The sequence below is a fragment of the Oncorhynchus masou genome, unplaced genomic scaffold (genome assembly GCF_036934945.1).
Source record: "Oncorhynchus masou masou isolate Uvic2021 unplaced genomic scaffold, UVic_Omas_1.1 unplaced_scaffold_2845, whole genome shotgun sequence".
In the NCBI taxonomy this organism is placed as follows: Eukaryota; Metazoa; Chordata; class Actinopteri; order Salmoniformes; family Salmonidae; genus Oncorhynchus; species Oncorhynchus masou.
The window spans coordinates 1-14566 of record NW_027009271.1 but is presented as its reverse complement, the minus strand read 5'-3'; the positions used below and the strand labels follow the sequence as shown (position 1 = coordinate 14566).

The 14566-nt window shown below is 42.7% G+C and overlaps 1 protein-coding gene across 1 annotated transcript in view; it reads left to right on the top strand.

The window, feature by feature from the left end:
- The window catches only part of LOC135533962 (butyrophilin subfamily 2 member A1-like), a 29481-nt gene extending 26409 nt beyond the window's left edge, over window positions 1-3072 (top strand). Inside the window, exons 12-13 of the mRNA XM_064961140.1 lie at window positions 844-870; window positions 1738-3072. Of these exons, the coding sequence (XP_064817212.1) occupies window positions 844-870; window positions 1738-2267 (557 nt within the window). The 3' untranslated portion in view covers window positions 2268-3072. The remainder of the gene's footprint in view (window positions 1-843; window positions 871-1737) is intronic.
- The last annotated feature ends 11494 nt before the right edge of the window (window positions 3073-14566 follow it).

Below are 14566 nucleotides of genomic sequence, written 5' to 3'. Positions count from 1 at the left end.
TGTCCTTCTGCCATGAACAAGGCAGTTAACCCACTGTTCCTAGGCCGTCATTGAAAATAAGAATTTGTTCTTACCTTTATTTCACTAGGCAAGTCAGTTAAAATAAACAAAAATTGTAAATTAAGAATTTGTTTCTTAGCTGAATTGCATAGTTTAAATAAAGGTTAAATAAAAACATTATTAATTAATTATAGATATTACTGAACTGCTGTATTTGAAGTACAACTCCCTTCTGCCCTGTTTCCCTGATGTTGCTACGGCAACTCAAGCTGTTTTTACCATCCCTGTAACTGTTGCTTCTGCAGAGAGATCATTTTCTAAACTAAAACTCAAAAATAACTATCTAAGAAGCATTAGTCTCTCAGTCTGATATGAGTTGTTGAACACCTCAGTAAGCTCCACTCATTACATTGGCGCTGTCGTAGCCTTGACAACAGCATTTGTTCACTGACTACCCCCTCATTCTATCATTCTATCATTCTATTTGTTTTTTACTTTTTCACTTTTTCAGTCACATTCCTGAAGCCCAAGGAAACAAACATTTAGCTTCCTATCACATATGGAAAAGAAAAAGGTTTATGAATGAATTTATTGAGGGTTACTGTCAAAATGATTTATTATATATACGTATATAAAAAATGAGCTCTTGATCTCCCCACCTTCCTGGGACTGCTGGGGTGTCAGATATTTCTCCCCATATGTTCACTAAGATTCAAATTATTATAGGTCTGCATAGTTTGAGGTCTGGGTTGAACAACACAAATGTCCTTTAACAGTAGTTTGTGATATCCATCAGTATGTTGCTAATTTTCATAACCAATAGTCTCTTACTTTATATTTCAGATTTTGAAAACATCAGAAGACATGCAGGTGTGTTTTATACTCTGTGACAAACACAAATTAATACATACCATACGAAACATATTATGCCAAATAGAGTGTCTCGGATTTACTTACAGAATAATAGTAGTGATGTCATTGTGTTTATCATAGTGTATTATACCACTGATGTTGATGTCATTGTGTTTACCATAGTGTATTATACCACTGATGATGATGTCATTGTGTTTACCATAGTGTATTATTCCCACTGATGTTGATGTCATTGTGTTTACAATAGTGTATTATACCACTGTCATGATGTCATTGTGTTTACCATAATGGATTATACCACTGATGATGATGTCATGATGTCATTGTGTATACCATAGTGTATTACACCACTGATGTTGATGTCATTGTGTTTACCATAGTGTATTATACCACTGATGATGATGTCATTGTGTTTACCATAGTGTATTATACCACTGATGTTGATGTCATTGTGTTTACCATAGTGTATTATACCACTGATGATGATGTCATTGTGTTTACCATAGTGTATTATACCACTGAGGTTGATGTCATTGTGTTTACCATAGTGTATTATACCACTGATGTTGACGTCATGATGTCATTGTGTTTACCATAGTGTATTATACCCACTGATGTTGACGTCATGATGTCATTGTGTTTACCATAGTGTATTATACCCACTGATGTTGATGTCATGATGTCATTGTGTGTTTACCATAGTGTATTATACCCACTGATGTTGATGTCATGATGTCATTGTGTTTACCATAGTGTATTATACTACTGATGGTGATGTCATTGTGTTTACCATAGTGTATTATACCACTGATGTTGATGTCATGATGTCATTGTGTTTACCATAGTGTATGTTTCTCTCCACAGTGGATGTGACTCTAGACCCTGATACGGCACATTGTAACCTCATCCTGTCTGATGACGGGAAACAAGTGAGACATGGAGAACTAAATCAGGTTCTCTCTGACAACAGGAAGAGGTATAAAAATTGGTCCGGTGTCCTGGGAAATGTGGGCTTCTCAGGGAAGTTCTACTATGAGGTGAAGGTGGAGGGGAAGACTGAGTGGACTTTGGGGGTGGTCATACAGTCCATCAATAGGAATGAGAGTTTTATACCAATCCCTAATAATGGATACTGGACTGTGGAGCTGAAGGATGAAGAGTACACAGCTAATGCAGATTCCCATGTCACCCTCTTACTGAGAGAGAAGCCCCTGAAGGTGGGGGTGTTTGTGGATTATGAGAAGTGTCAGATCTCCTTCTACGATGTGGAGGCAAGGTGTCATATCTACTCTTTCACTGACTGCTCCTTCACTGAGAAACTCTATCCATTCTTCAACCCTGGTGATTCAGATAGTATTTCACTGGTCGTCTGTCCTGTGGATGCCACTGACTGACTGTTTTAAATCAAACAAGGTGCAATTGTTATTTGTGAAATGCTTGTTACTCTGCTAATGTGCAGTAAATCTACTGTATATAATTTTAAAAAGTGCTCAACATCCGTCCTAGCTCGCTCATTTATGTCTTAATCAAAATTACGGATTGTCTCTTATCCGCTCGTCGTTCCCTTATGCCATAGTTTGTACATCTCAATTGTCAGTAGAAACCACATTTGTTTAAACAAGTCAGCCATATGAGCTATATTTTTTAAGAAGGCAGAAAATGAGACTGATTTTTTTTAGCCTTTATTTAACCAGACAAGTCAGTTAAGAACAAATTCTTATTTTCAATGACGGCCTAGGAACAGTGGGTTAACTGCCGGTTCAGGGACAGAACGACAGATTTGTACCTTGTCAGCTCAGGGGTTTGAACTTGCAACCTTCTGGTTACCAGTCCAACGCTCTAACCACTAGGCTACCCTGCAGCCCCAATAAACTGTTTCACTGCCAGACATGGCTCCGCTGATAGCCAGGTGAAGCAGTGGTAAGGTCTTGGGACTGCTGATGGGACTCTGCTGTTGGGCCCTAACAGTTTGTGGGCATCGTTTGTAACTGTTACCATGCAATTAATGTATTGTTTAGTGTTGTGTTGTGTCGTGGCGTTGCTGGAATGCACAAGATTTACATGCTGAAATTGTAACTGGTTGTGCAACCTTTCTGCTGTGTGCTCCTACATTTAGGTAACAATGTAGCAACAGCACAAAATAAATGTGTTTTATATATTGATCATTTGATAATTAAATGTTTTGAGAGTGTTTAAAAATAGTTTCATCTCCATCATTGTCATCAGACAGACTACTGTTGCAGACAGACTATTGTATACGACAGACTAACCATCAGACTACTGTATCAGAAAGACTACTCTATCAGACAGACTACTCTATCAGACAGACTACTCTATCAGACAGACTACTGTATACGACAGACTACAGTATAAGACAGACTAACCATCAGACTACTGTATCAGAAAGACTACTCTATCAGACAGACTACTCTATCAGACAGACTACAGTATACGACAGACTAACCATCAGACTACTGTATCAGCAAGACTACTCTATCAGACAGACTATTGTATATGACAGGCTATCCCATCAGACTACTGTATCAGAAAGACTGTGTCAGACAGACTACTCTATCAGACAGACTACAGTATACGACAGACTAACCATCAGACTACTGTATCAGAAGGATTATTATATCCGACAGAATAGTGTGCTTCTACATCTGCATTGCTTGCTGTTTGGGGTTTTAGGCTGGGTTTCTGTATAGCACTTTGACATCAGCTTATGTAAAAAGGGCTTTATAATTCAATTTGATTATATCGGACTACTGTGTCAGACAGACTACTGTATCAGACTACTGTATCAGACAGACTACTGTATACGACAGACCATTGTATCAGACTACTGTATCAGACTACTGTATCAGACAGACTACTGTATACGACAGACTAACCCATCAGACTACTGTATCAGACTGACTACTCTATCAGACAGACTACTGTATACGACAGACTAACCATCAGACTACTGTATCAGAAAGACTAATGTGTCAGACAGACTACTGTATCAGACTGACTACTCTATCAGACAGACTACTCTATCAGACAGACTACTGTATCAGACAGACTACTCTATCAGACAGACTACTGTATCAGACTAACCATCAGACTAATGTGTCAGACAGACTACTGTATCAGACTACTGTATCAGACAGACTACTGTATACGACAGACTACCCCATCAGACTACTGTGTCAGACAGACTACTGTGTCAGACAGACTACTCTATCAGAAAGACTACTGTGTCAGACAGACTACTGTATCAGACAGACTACTGTATACGACAGACTACCCCATCAGACTACTGTATCAGACTGACTACTGTGTCAGACAGACTACTGTGTCAGACAGACTACTCTATCAGAAAGACTACTGTGTCAGACAGACTACTGTATCAGACAGACTACTGTATACGACAGACTACCCCATCAGACTACTGTGTCAGACAGACTACTGTATCAGACAGACTACTGTATCAGACTACTGTATCAGACTACTGTATCAGACTACTGTATACGACAGACTACTGTATACGACAGACTACCCCATCAGACTAATGTGTCAGACAGACTACTGTATCAGACTGACTACTCTATCAGACAGACTACTGTATACGACAGACTAACCATCAGACTACTGTATCAGAAAGACTACTGTATCAGACAGACTACTGTATCAGACAGACTACTGTATCAGACTACTGTATCAGACTACTGTATACGACAGACTACTGTATCAGACTACTGTATACGACAGACTACTGTATACGACAGACTACCCCATCAGACTACTGTGTCAGACAGACTACTCTATCAGACAGACTACTGTATACGACAGACTAACCCATCAGACTACTGTATCAGAAAGACTAATGTGTCAGACAGACTACTGTATACGACAGACCATTGTATCAGACTACTGTATCAGCCAGACTACTGTATTAGACTACTGTATCAGACTACTGTATCAGACAGACCATTGTATCAGACTACTGTATCAGACTACTGTATCAGACTACTGTGTCAGACAGACCATTGTATCAGACTACTGTATCAGACTACTGTATCAGACTACTGTATCAGACAGACCATTGTATCAGACTACTGTATCAGACTACTGTATCAGACAGACCATTGTATCAGACTACTGTATCAGACTACTGTATCAGACTACTGTGTCAGACAGACCATTGTATCAGACTACTGTATCAGACTACTGTATCAGACTACTGTATCAGACAGACCATTGTATCAGACTACTGTATCAGACTACTGTGTCAGCCAGACCATTGTATCAGACTACTGTATCAGACTACTGTATCAGACTACTGTATCAGACAGACCATTGTATCAGACTACTGTATCAGACTACTGTGTCAGCCAGACCATTGTATCAGACTACTGTATCAGACTACTGTATCAGACTACTGTATCAGACAGACCATTGTATCAGACTACTGTATCAGACTACTGTATCAGACAGACCATTGTATCAGACTACTGTATCAGACTACTGTGTCAGACAGACCATTGTTTCAGACTACTGTATCAGACTACTGTATCAGACTACTGTATCAGACAGACCATTGTATCAGACTACTGTATCAGACTACTGTGTCAGCCAGACCATTGTATCAGACTACTGTATCAGACTACTGTATCAGACAGACCATTGTATCAGACTACTGTGTTAGCCAGACCATTGTATCAGACTACTGTATCAGACAGACTACTGTATCAGACAGACCATTGTATCAGAATACTGTATCAGACTACTGTATCAGACTACTGTGTCAGACAGACCATTGTATCAGACTACTGTATCAGACTACTGTATCAGACTACTGTGTCAGACAGACCATTGTATCAGACTACTGTATCAGACTACTGTATCAGACTACTGTATCAGACTACTGTATCAGACAGACTACTGTATCAGACAGACTACTGTGTCAGACAGACTACTGTGTCAGACAGACCATTGTATCAGACTACTGTATCAGACTACTGTATCAGACTACTGTATCAGACAGACTACTGTATCAGACTACTGTATCAGACTACTGTATCAGACTACTGTATCAGACAGACTACTGTATCAGACAGACTACTGTATCAGACAGACTACTGTGTCAGACAGACTACTGTGTCAGACAGACCATTGTATCAGACTACTGTATCAGACTACTGTATCAGACTACTGTATCAGACAGACCATTGTATCAGACTACTGTATCAGACTACTGTATCAGACTACTGTATCAGACAGACCATTGTATCAGACTACTGTATCAGACTACTGTGTCAGACAGACCATTGTATCAGACTACTGTATCAGACTACTGTATCAGACTACTGTATCAGACAGACCATTGTATCAGACTACTGTATCAGACTACTGTGTCAGCCAGACTACTGTATCAGACTACTGTGTCAGCCAGACTACTGTATCAGACTACTGTGTCAGCCAGACCATTGTATCAGACTACTGTATCAGACAGACTGTCAACAGACTGTCAACAGCCACCACCGGCCTGAGGAGAGACACATGGAACGAGGGGTTAATAAGGTAACCGGGGGGAAGCTGTAACAAATCAACTCAAATGTATTTATATAGACCTTCGTACATCAGCTGATATCTCAAAGTGCTGTACAGAAACCCAGCCTAAACCCCCAAACAGCAAGTAATGCAGGTGTAGAAGCACAGTGGCTTGGAAAAACTCCCTAGAAAGGCAAAAACCTAGGAAGAAACCTAGAGAGGAACCAGGCTATGTGGGTTGGCCAGTCCTCTTCTGGCTGTGCCGGGTGGAGATTATAACAGAACATGGCCAAGATGTTCAAATGTTCATAAATGACTAGCATGGTCCAATAATAATATTCACAGGCAGAACAGTTGAAACTGGAGCAGCAGCACAGCCAGGTGGACTGGGAACAGCAAGGAGTCATCATGCCCGGTAGTCCTGAGGCATGGTCCTAGGGCTCAGGTCCTCCGAGAGAGAGAAAGAAATAGTGAAAGAGAGAATTAGGGAGAGCATACTTAAATTCACACAGGACACCGGATAGGACAGGAGAAGTACTCCAGATATAACAAACTGACCCTAGCCCCCCGACACATAAACTACTGCAGCATAAATACTGGAGGCTGAGACAGGAGGGTTAAGGAGACACTGTGGCCCCATCCGATGACACCCCCGAACAGGGCCAAACAGGAAGGATATAACCCCACCCACTTTGCCAAAGCACAGCCCCCACACCACTAGATGGATATCTTCAACCACCAACTTACCATCCTGAGACAAGATAGAGTATAGCCCACAAAGATCACCGCCACGGCACAACCCAAGGGGGGGCCAACCCAGACAGGAAGATCACATCAGTGACTCAACCCACTCAAGTGACGCACCCCTCCTCGGGACGGTATGAACGAGCCCTCGTAAGCCAGTGACTCAGCCCCTGCAGTAGGGTTAGAGGCAGAGAATCCCAGTGGAAAGAGGGGAACCGGCCAGGCAGAGACAGCAAGGGCGGTTCGTTGCTCCAGAGCCTTTCCATTCACCTTCACACTCCTGGGCCAGACTACACTCAATCATATGACCCACTGAAGAGATGAGTCTTCAGTAAAGACTTAAAGGTTCAGACCATTCCATAAAAATGGAGTTCTATAGGAGAAAGCCCTGCCTACAGCTGTTTGCTTAGACATTTTAGGGACAATTAGGAGGCCTGTATCTTGTGACCGTAGCGTACGTGTAGGTATGTACGGCAGGACCAAATCAGAGAGATAGGTAGGAGCAAGCCCATGTAATGCTTTGTAGGTTAGCAGTAAAACCTTGAAATCAGCCCTTGCCTTGACAGGAAGCCAGTGTAGGGAGGCTAGCACTGGAGTAATATGATCACATTTTTTGGTTCTAGTCAGGATTCTAGCAGCCGTATTTAGCACTAACTGAAGTTTATTTAGTGCTTTATCCGGGTAGCCGGAAAGTAGAGCATTGCAGTAGTTTAACCTAGAAGTGACAAAAGCATGGATTAATTTTTCTGCATCATTTTTGGACAGAAAGTTTCTGATTTTGCAATGTATGGAAAAAATATGTCCTTGAAACAGTCTTGATATGTTCTTCAAAAGAGAGATCAGGGTCCAGAGTAACGCCGAGGTCCTTCACAGTTTTATTTGAGACGACTGTACACCATTAAGATTAATTGTCAGATTCAACAGACGATCTTAAGACCTAGAACAAGCATCTCTGTTTTGTCCTAATTTAAAAGTAAAAAGTTTGCAGCCATCCACTTCCTTATGTCTGAAACACATGCTTCTAGCAAGGGCAATTTTGGGGCTTCACCATGTTTCATTGAAATGTACAGCTGTGTGTCATCCGCATAGCAGTGAAAGTTAACATTATGTTTTCGAACATCCCCAAGAGATAAAATATATAGTGAAAACAATAGTGGTCCTAAAACGGAACCTTGAGGCACCCCGAAATTTACAGTTGATTTGTCAGAGGACAAACCATTCACAGAGACAAACTGATGTCTTTCCGACAGATAAGATCTAAACCAGGCCAGAACTTGTCCGTGTAGACCAATTTGGGTTTCCAATCTCTCCAAAAGAATGTGGTGATCGATGGTATCAAAAGCAGCACTAAGGTCTATGAGCACGAGGACAGATGCAGAGCCTCGGTCTGATGCCATTAAAAGGTAATTTACCACCTTCACAAGTGCAGTCTCAGTGCTATGATGGGGTCTAAAACCAGACTGAACATTTCGTATACATTGTTTGTCTTCAGGAAGGCAAGTGAGTTGCTGCGCAACAGCCTTTTCTAAAAATTTTGAGAGGAATGGAAGATAAGATGTAGGCCGATAGTTTTGTTATATTTTCTGGATCAAGGTTTGGCTTTTTCAAGAGAGGCTTTATTACTGCCACTTTTAGTGAGTTTGGTACACATCCGGTGGATAGAGAGCCGTTTATTATGTTCAACATAGGAGGGGCCAAGCACAGCTCTTTAGCAGCTCTTTCAGTAGTTTAGTTGGAATAGGGTCCAGTATGCAGCTTGAAGGTTTAGAGGCCATGATTATTTTCATCATTGTGTCAAGAGATGTAGTACTAAAACACTTGAGTGTCTCTCTTGATCCTAGGTCCTGGCAGAGTTGTGCAGACTCAGGACAACTGAGCTTTGAAGGAATATGCAGATTTAAAGAGGAGTCCGTAATTTGCTTTCTAATAATCGTGATCTTTTCCTCAAAGAAGTTCATGAATTTATTACTGCTGAAGTGAAAGCCATCCTTTCTTGGGGAATGTCTCAGACCCCGTAACGGGAGGAGTAGACAAGAGAAGGCTCGGCCTCTGACTCCGACTCGTTGCTTAATGGGGAAAACCGGTTGACACCGTTTGCCAGTCCTACGGACTAATTTGTGTTTGGCGCATGTCAGGAGAACGCTACCTGCCCGAATGCATAGTGCCAAATGTAAAGTTTGTTGTGGGAGGAATAATGGTCTGGGGCTGTTTTTCATGGTTCGTGCTAGGTCCCTTAGTTCCAGTGAAGGGAAATCTTAACTCTACAGCAAACAGTGACATTCTAGACAATTCTGTCCTTCCAACTTTGTGGCAACAGTTTGGGGAAGGCCCTTTGCTGTTTCAGCATGACAATGCCCCCATGCACAAAGCAGGGTCCATACAGGCATGGTTTGTTGAGATCGGTGTGGAAGAACTTGGCTGGACTGCCACACATTGTGGCGACGAGCCTCTTCTTAGACACCTAGTGCACATCTCCGCTGCTTTTTCTAGATAATCCTCTGTGGTGTGCCTTCCCTTTTCTAGAATGAGTTGTAAACAAAAAAACAAAAAAACGTTGTCAATATATCGATACCAGTTCAGGACTTTATTCAAAAATGGATTTTCATTTTCATTATTAACCAAAAGTTCTTCAAAAAGACCCACATAAAGGTTAGCATATCTCGGAGCGAATGCGAAGCCCATGGATGTTCCATTCGTTTGAAGGTAGCATTCGTCATCAAACCTGAAATAGTTATACGTCAAAACATATTCAGCCAGCTCTAGAATAAAGTTTGTTGGTGGCTACTCGTTAGTGTCTCTGTCTCCCAAATAGTGAGCTCGGGCTGCCAGCCCCCCCACATGGGGAATGCTGGTATATAGACCCTCGACATCTAATGTGACCAAAATGCAGTCTTCTGTTAAACCCGTTATTTGTGAGATCTTGTTTATGAAGACAATAGAGTCTTATACATATGATGGCAATACTTGCACATGAGTTTTAATAAAAGAGTCTACAAAGATCGACAACAGCTCTAGCATTGAGCTTATTCCTGCAACCACTGGTCTGGTTGGATAGTTGCCTTGTTGTGTTTTAGGTTTGTGTAATTTTGGAAAAATGTACAGGCATGGATGTATGGCACATTTGCAGCAAAGATATTCATATTCAGGTTTTGAGATCAGGTGGTTTAATAGGGCTCCAGATGAGAGCATATTTCCCTCTGGAACACCTGTGTGGGATCAACACTCAGTCTTCTATAGAAACATTCATTGTTGAGTTGGCTCTGAATTTCTTCTTTATATTTTCCATAGTCTAAACAACCACAGCACACCCCTTGTCTGCAGGTTTTATAACCAAAGATGAATCTTTCATTAGTTCATTACGTGCCTGTTCTTCTGTTCTAGTGAGATTCTTCTGAAAGTAGTTTGCTTGTCTCGTATATACTGACATGGCTTCTTGTTCGACTAACCTACAATAGGTATTAATCGAGGAGTTTAAAAAAAACATGCTTAAGTTTAATCTTTCGAAAGAATTTAAACAAATCTACTTTAGTTTCAAATGGTTTATCTGTACATGTAGGTACAAAAGAGAGGCCCTTAGATAAGACTGAGACTTGTATGTCAGTAAGGTATTTTTTGGAGAGGTTAATTACCGCGTCCCGCTGTAGCTCCGTGTCCACGGCCTGTGTTCCTGGTCTCCTCTTCAACCGCTTACCTCTCCTACATCGTTTATTTTCTTTCCTGGAACCTTGTGTTGCTTCTGGGCTAAAAAAACAGACTGTGTGCGATGGTAGCTGGAGTCGCTGTCTGTAGGGAATTGGCTCTCGGTGGATGCCTGTGTCCAAGTTTCCATGTCCTCCCGCTGCTGCGTATCTGCGTCCCCCGGTCAGTAGTGTGTCCCTACGTCGGCCTCTCTGTACTCCTGTCCTTGGGCCTTCCCATGCGTACACCTGGTTGAGCTGGTTGTCCTCTGTGTCTCGCTGACATTTCTTGATCATTGTTGCTTGTAGAAAGTCTCAGTATTTCCCAATGGACATTATTAAATGTCCATGTGGGCTCTGCTATTTAGGTAAAATCTCTCGTTCTCTAAAACAGAGAATCAGTGAACATAAAAGTTCAATCAGGAGAAACGACAGGGATTATCCAGTCGCTGTACATTTCAATGACCTAAAGCATGACATTTCTACCTTTTAGATTTTGGCAGAGAGAAAGTTAAGATATCAGACAGGGGAGGAGATATTAATAATACTCTAAAAGAGAATGCTTTTGGATTTTCACCCTCCAGACATTATTTCCTAAAGGTCTTAATGATGAAATACCTATGTATGTTATGTCGTGAATTTGAACATGAATTATGCTCCTATTTAAGATTACTCTGTTTTTCGTATGATGTCACCAATGATTAATGAAAACTTGCTCGGTAGGTCTATATCCTCATTGTGGTTTTACAGACGTGTTTAACATGTCTTATTTACACACTTTATTCAAATATTTGGTAGCACTTATTTTTCCTTCACCTCAACCCCTTTTGATGCGTGGAACGGATGTGGGTGGGGCTAGGTCTACATAAGGGTGCAAAAAATAATTACATCACAAAAGCTCTGATGAAGGCGGTGAGGCAGATACGTAAGCTTATTAAAGATCAGTGATACTATCAAGAGCAGTGTGTGGTTTCCTTTTTCCTTCATCTTTGGAGAATAAAATAGATGACCTACGCGGAAGATTAAACTATCAACGGGACATTCAAAACTGTAATATCTTATGCTTCACGGAGTCATGGCTGAATGACGACACTATCAACATACAGCTGGCTGGTTATACGCTGTACCGGCAGGATACCAGCTGCGTCTGGTGGTGGCGGACTATGTATTTTTGTGCACGATATCTAAGGAAGTTTCGAGCTATTGCTCACCTGAGGTAGAGTATCTCATGATAACCTGTAGACCACACTACCCACCGAGAGAGTTCATCTGTATTTTTTGTAGCTGTTGACATACCACCACAGACTGAGGCTGTCAGGACCCGGTTTCGAACCTGGGTCTCCGGAGTGAGAAACAGTCACTTAACCAACTGAGCCACGAATAGACAGCAGAACCCAGAAGATGAGGCAGACACAGCAGTACTTAAGACGGAGTATTTAATAAAGAAAAAATCCTAAAATACAAAAAATGGCAAATCCAAAAGGTGGTAGGTAAAACACAAAAAGACCTCAAAAGAAACTCACCAAAAATAAACAAAAACAAAAAACAGAATACCACAAGAACGTCACCCGGAATCGACAAGAGCACACAGAACACTAGGGCAGGGTGCTAACATACAAACACAGAGCACAGAACTGAGGGAAACAAAGGGTTTAAATACAATCAGGGGGAACGAGACACAGGTGCAAATAATAATGGGGATCAAGGGAAAAACATAGGGACAAAAAGCACAATGGGGGCATCTACTGACCAAAACCCGGAACAACCCTGGCCAAATCCTGACAGAGGCAGACACTAAGACAGCATTGAATGAGCTATATTATGCCATAAGCAAACAAGAAAACACTCACCCAGTGTCACGAGACTGGGTTTGTGAGGTAAGAATCAGGCGCAGAGAGTTCCACAGGGAAAAAGTGCACTTTAATATGGCACCAAAATCCAATGCCCAAAAACACATGGCGCAAAAAATACTGACCAACCCAAAACACAGGGTAGACGGTCTGGAGTACGAACACACCCAACGACAACAACACGTAACACAAAATCAATCCCGCACTAAACAAGGGTTGGGGTCACTAACCTTAAATAAGGAAGCACATCAGAAAAACATAATTAGACACAGGTGCAACTAATAAGACATAACAAACAGAAAAAGGAAAAGGCTAGAAGGCCGGTGACGACAACCGCCGAGCACCGTCCGAACAGGCAGGGGAGCCAACTTCGGCGGAAGTCGTGACACCCAGAGGCGGCGCTCCAAGTAGCCGGGGACTTAATGCAGGGAAACTTAAATCCGTTTTACCAAATTTCTATCAGCATGTTAAATGTGCAACCAGAGGGAAAACTCTGAACCACCTTTACTAGAGTACCTTTACTCCACACACAGAGACGCATACAAAGATCTCCCTCGCCCTCCATTTGCTAAATCTGACCATAATTCTATCCTCCTGATTCCTGCGTATGAGATAAAATTAAACTTGAGACTTGGGATGACTACTTGAGACGGCCACTTGAGACTAGGGACGGCCACTTGAGACTAGGGACGGCCACTTGAGACTAGGGACGGCCACTTGAGACTAGGGACGGCCACTTGAGACTAGGGACGGCCACTTGAGACTAGGGACGGCCATTTTAGACTAGGGACGGCCACTTGAGACTAGGGACGGCCACCTGAGACTAGGGACGGCCATTTTAGACTAGGGACGGCCACCTGAGACTAGGGTCGGCCATTTTAGACTATTGACGGCCACCTGAGACTAGGGTCGGCCATTTTAGACTAGGGACGGCCACCTGAGACTAGGGACGGCCATTTTAGACTAGGGACGGCCACCTGAGACTAGGGACGGCCATTTTAGACTAGGGACGGCCACCTGAGACTAGGGACGGCCACCTGAGACTAGGGACGGCCACCTGAGACTAGGGACGGCCACTTGAGACTAGGGACGGCCACCTGAGACTAGGGACGGCCACCTGAGACTAGGGTCGGCCATTTTAGACTAGGGACGGCCACCTGAGACTAGGGACGGCCATTTTAGACTAGGGACGGCCACTTGAGACTAGGGACGGCCACCTGAGACTAGGGACGGCCACTTGAGACTAGGGACGGCCAGCTGAGACTAGGGACGGCCAGCTGAGACTAGGGACGGCCAGCTGAGACTAGGGACGGCCAGCTGAGACTAGGGACGGCCACCTGAGACTAGGGACGTGGTAGTACAGTAGTCTGATGACAATGATGGATATAAAACACACTTTATTTGGAGAATGTTATAATCAAATGATACATTCATACACATGTATTTTGTGTTGCTGCTAAATTTTTCACTAAATATAGAAGCACACAGCAGAATGGATACTGAACAAATACTGTTAGAAAACACAGAATAAAAATATGTAGCACATTCTCCTCAAGACAGAACAGTCCAAGGGACGGGTGAAAGACACGTCAAAGATTAGTCAAACATTGACAAGAAATTAGTGGTCTGGGATGGTCCAGTACCAGAATGGGTTCCGATGAACACGGTTGGCAAGGAAGCCCGGGAGTCCCAAAAGTTTCTTGGGGGGGCTCACAGGGAGTATGGCGACGCTAGGTAGGAGACCTACGCCAACTTCCTGTGCTTACCGGGGGGCTAGAGAGACCGGGCAGGCACTGTGTTATTCTGTGGTGCGCACGGTGTACCCAGTGCGGGTGCAATGCCCGGTGGGGTACATTCCAGCTCCGCGTATCGGCCGGGCTAGAG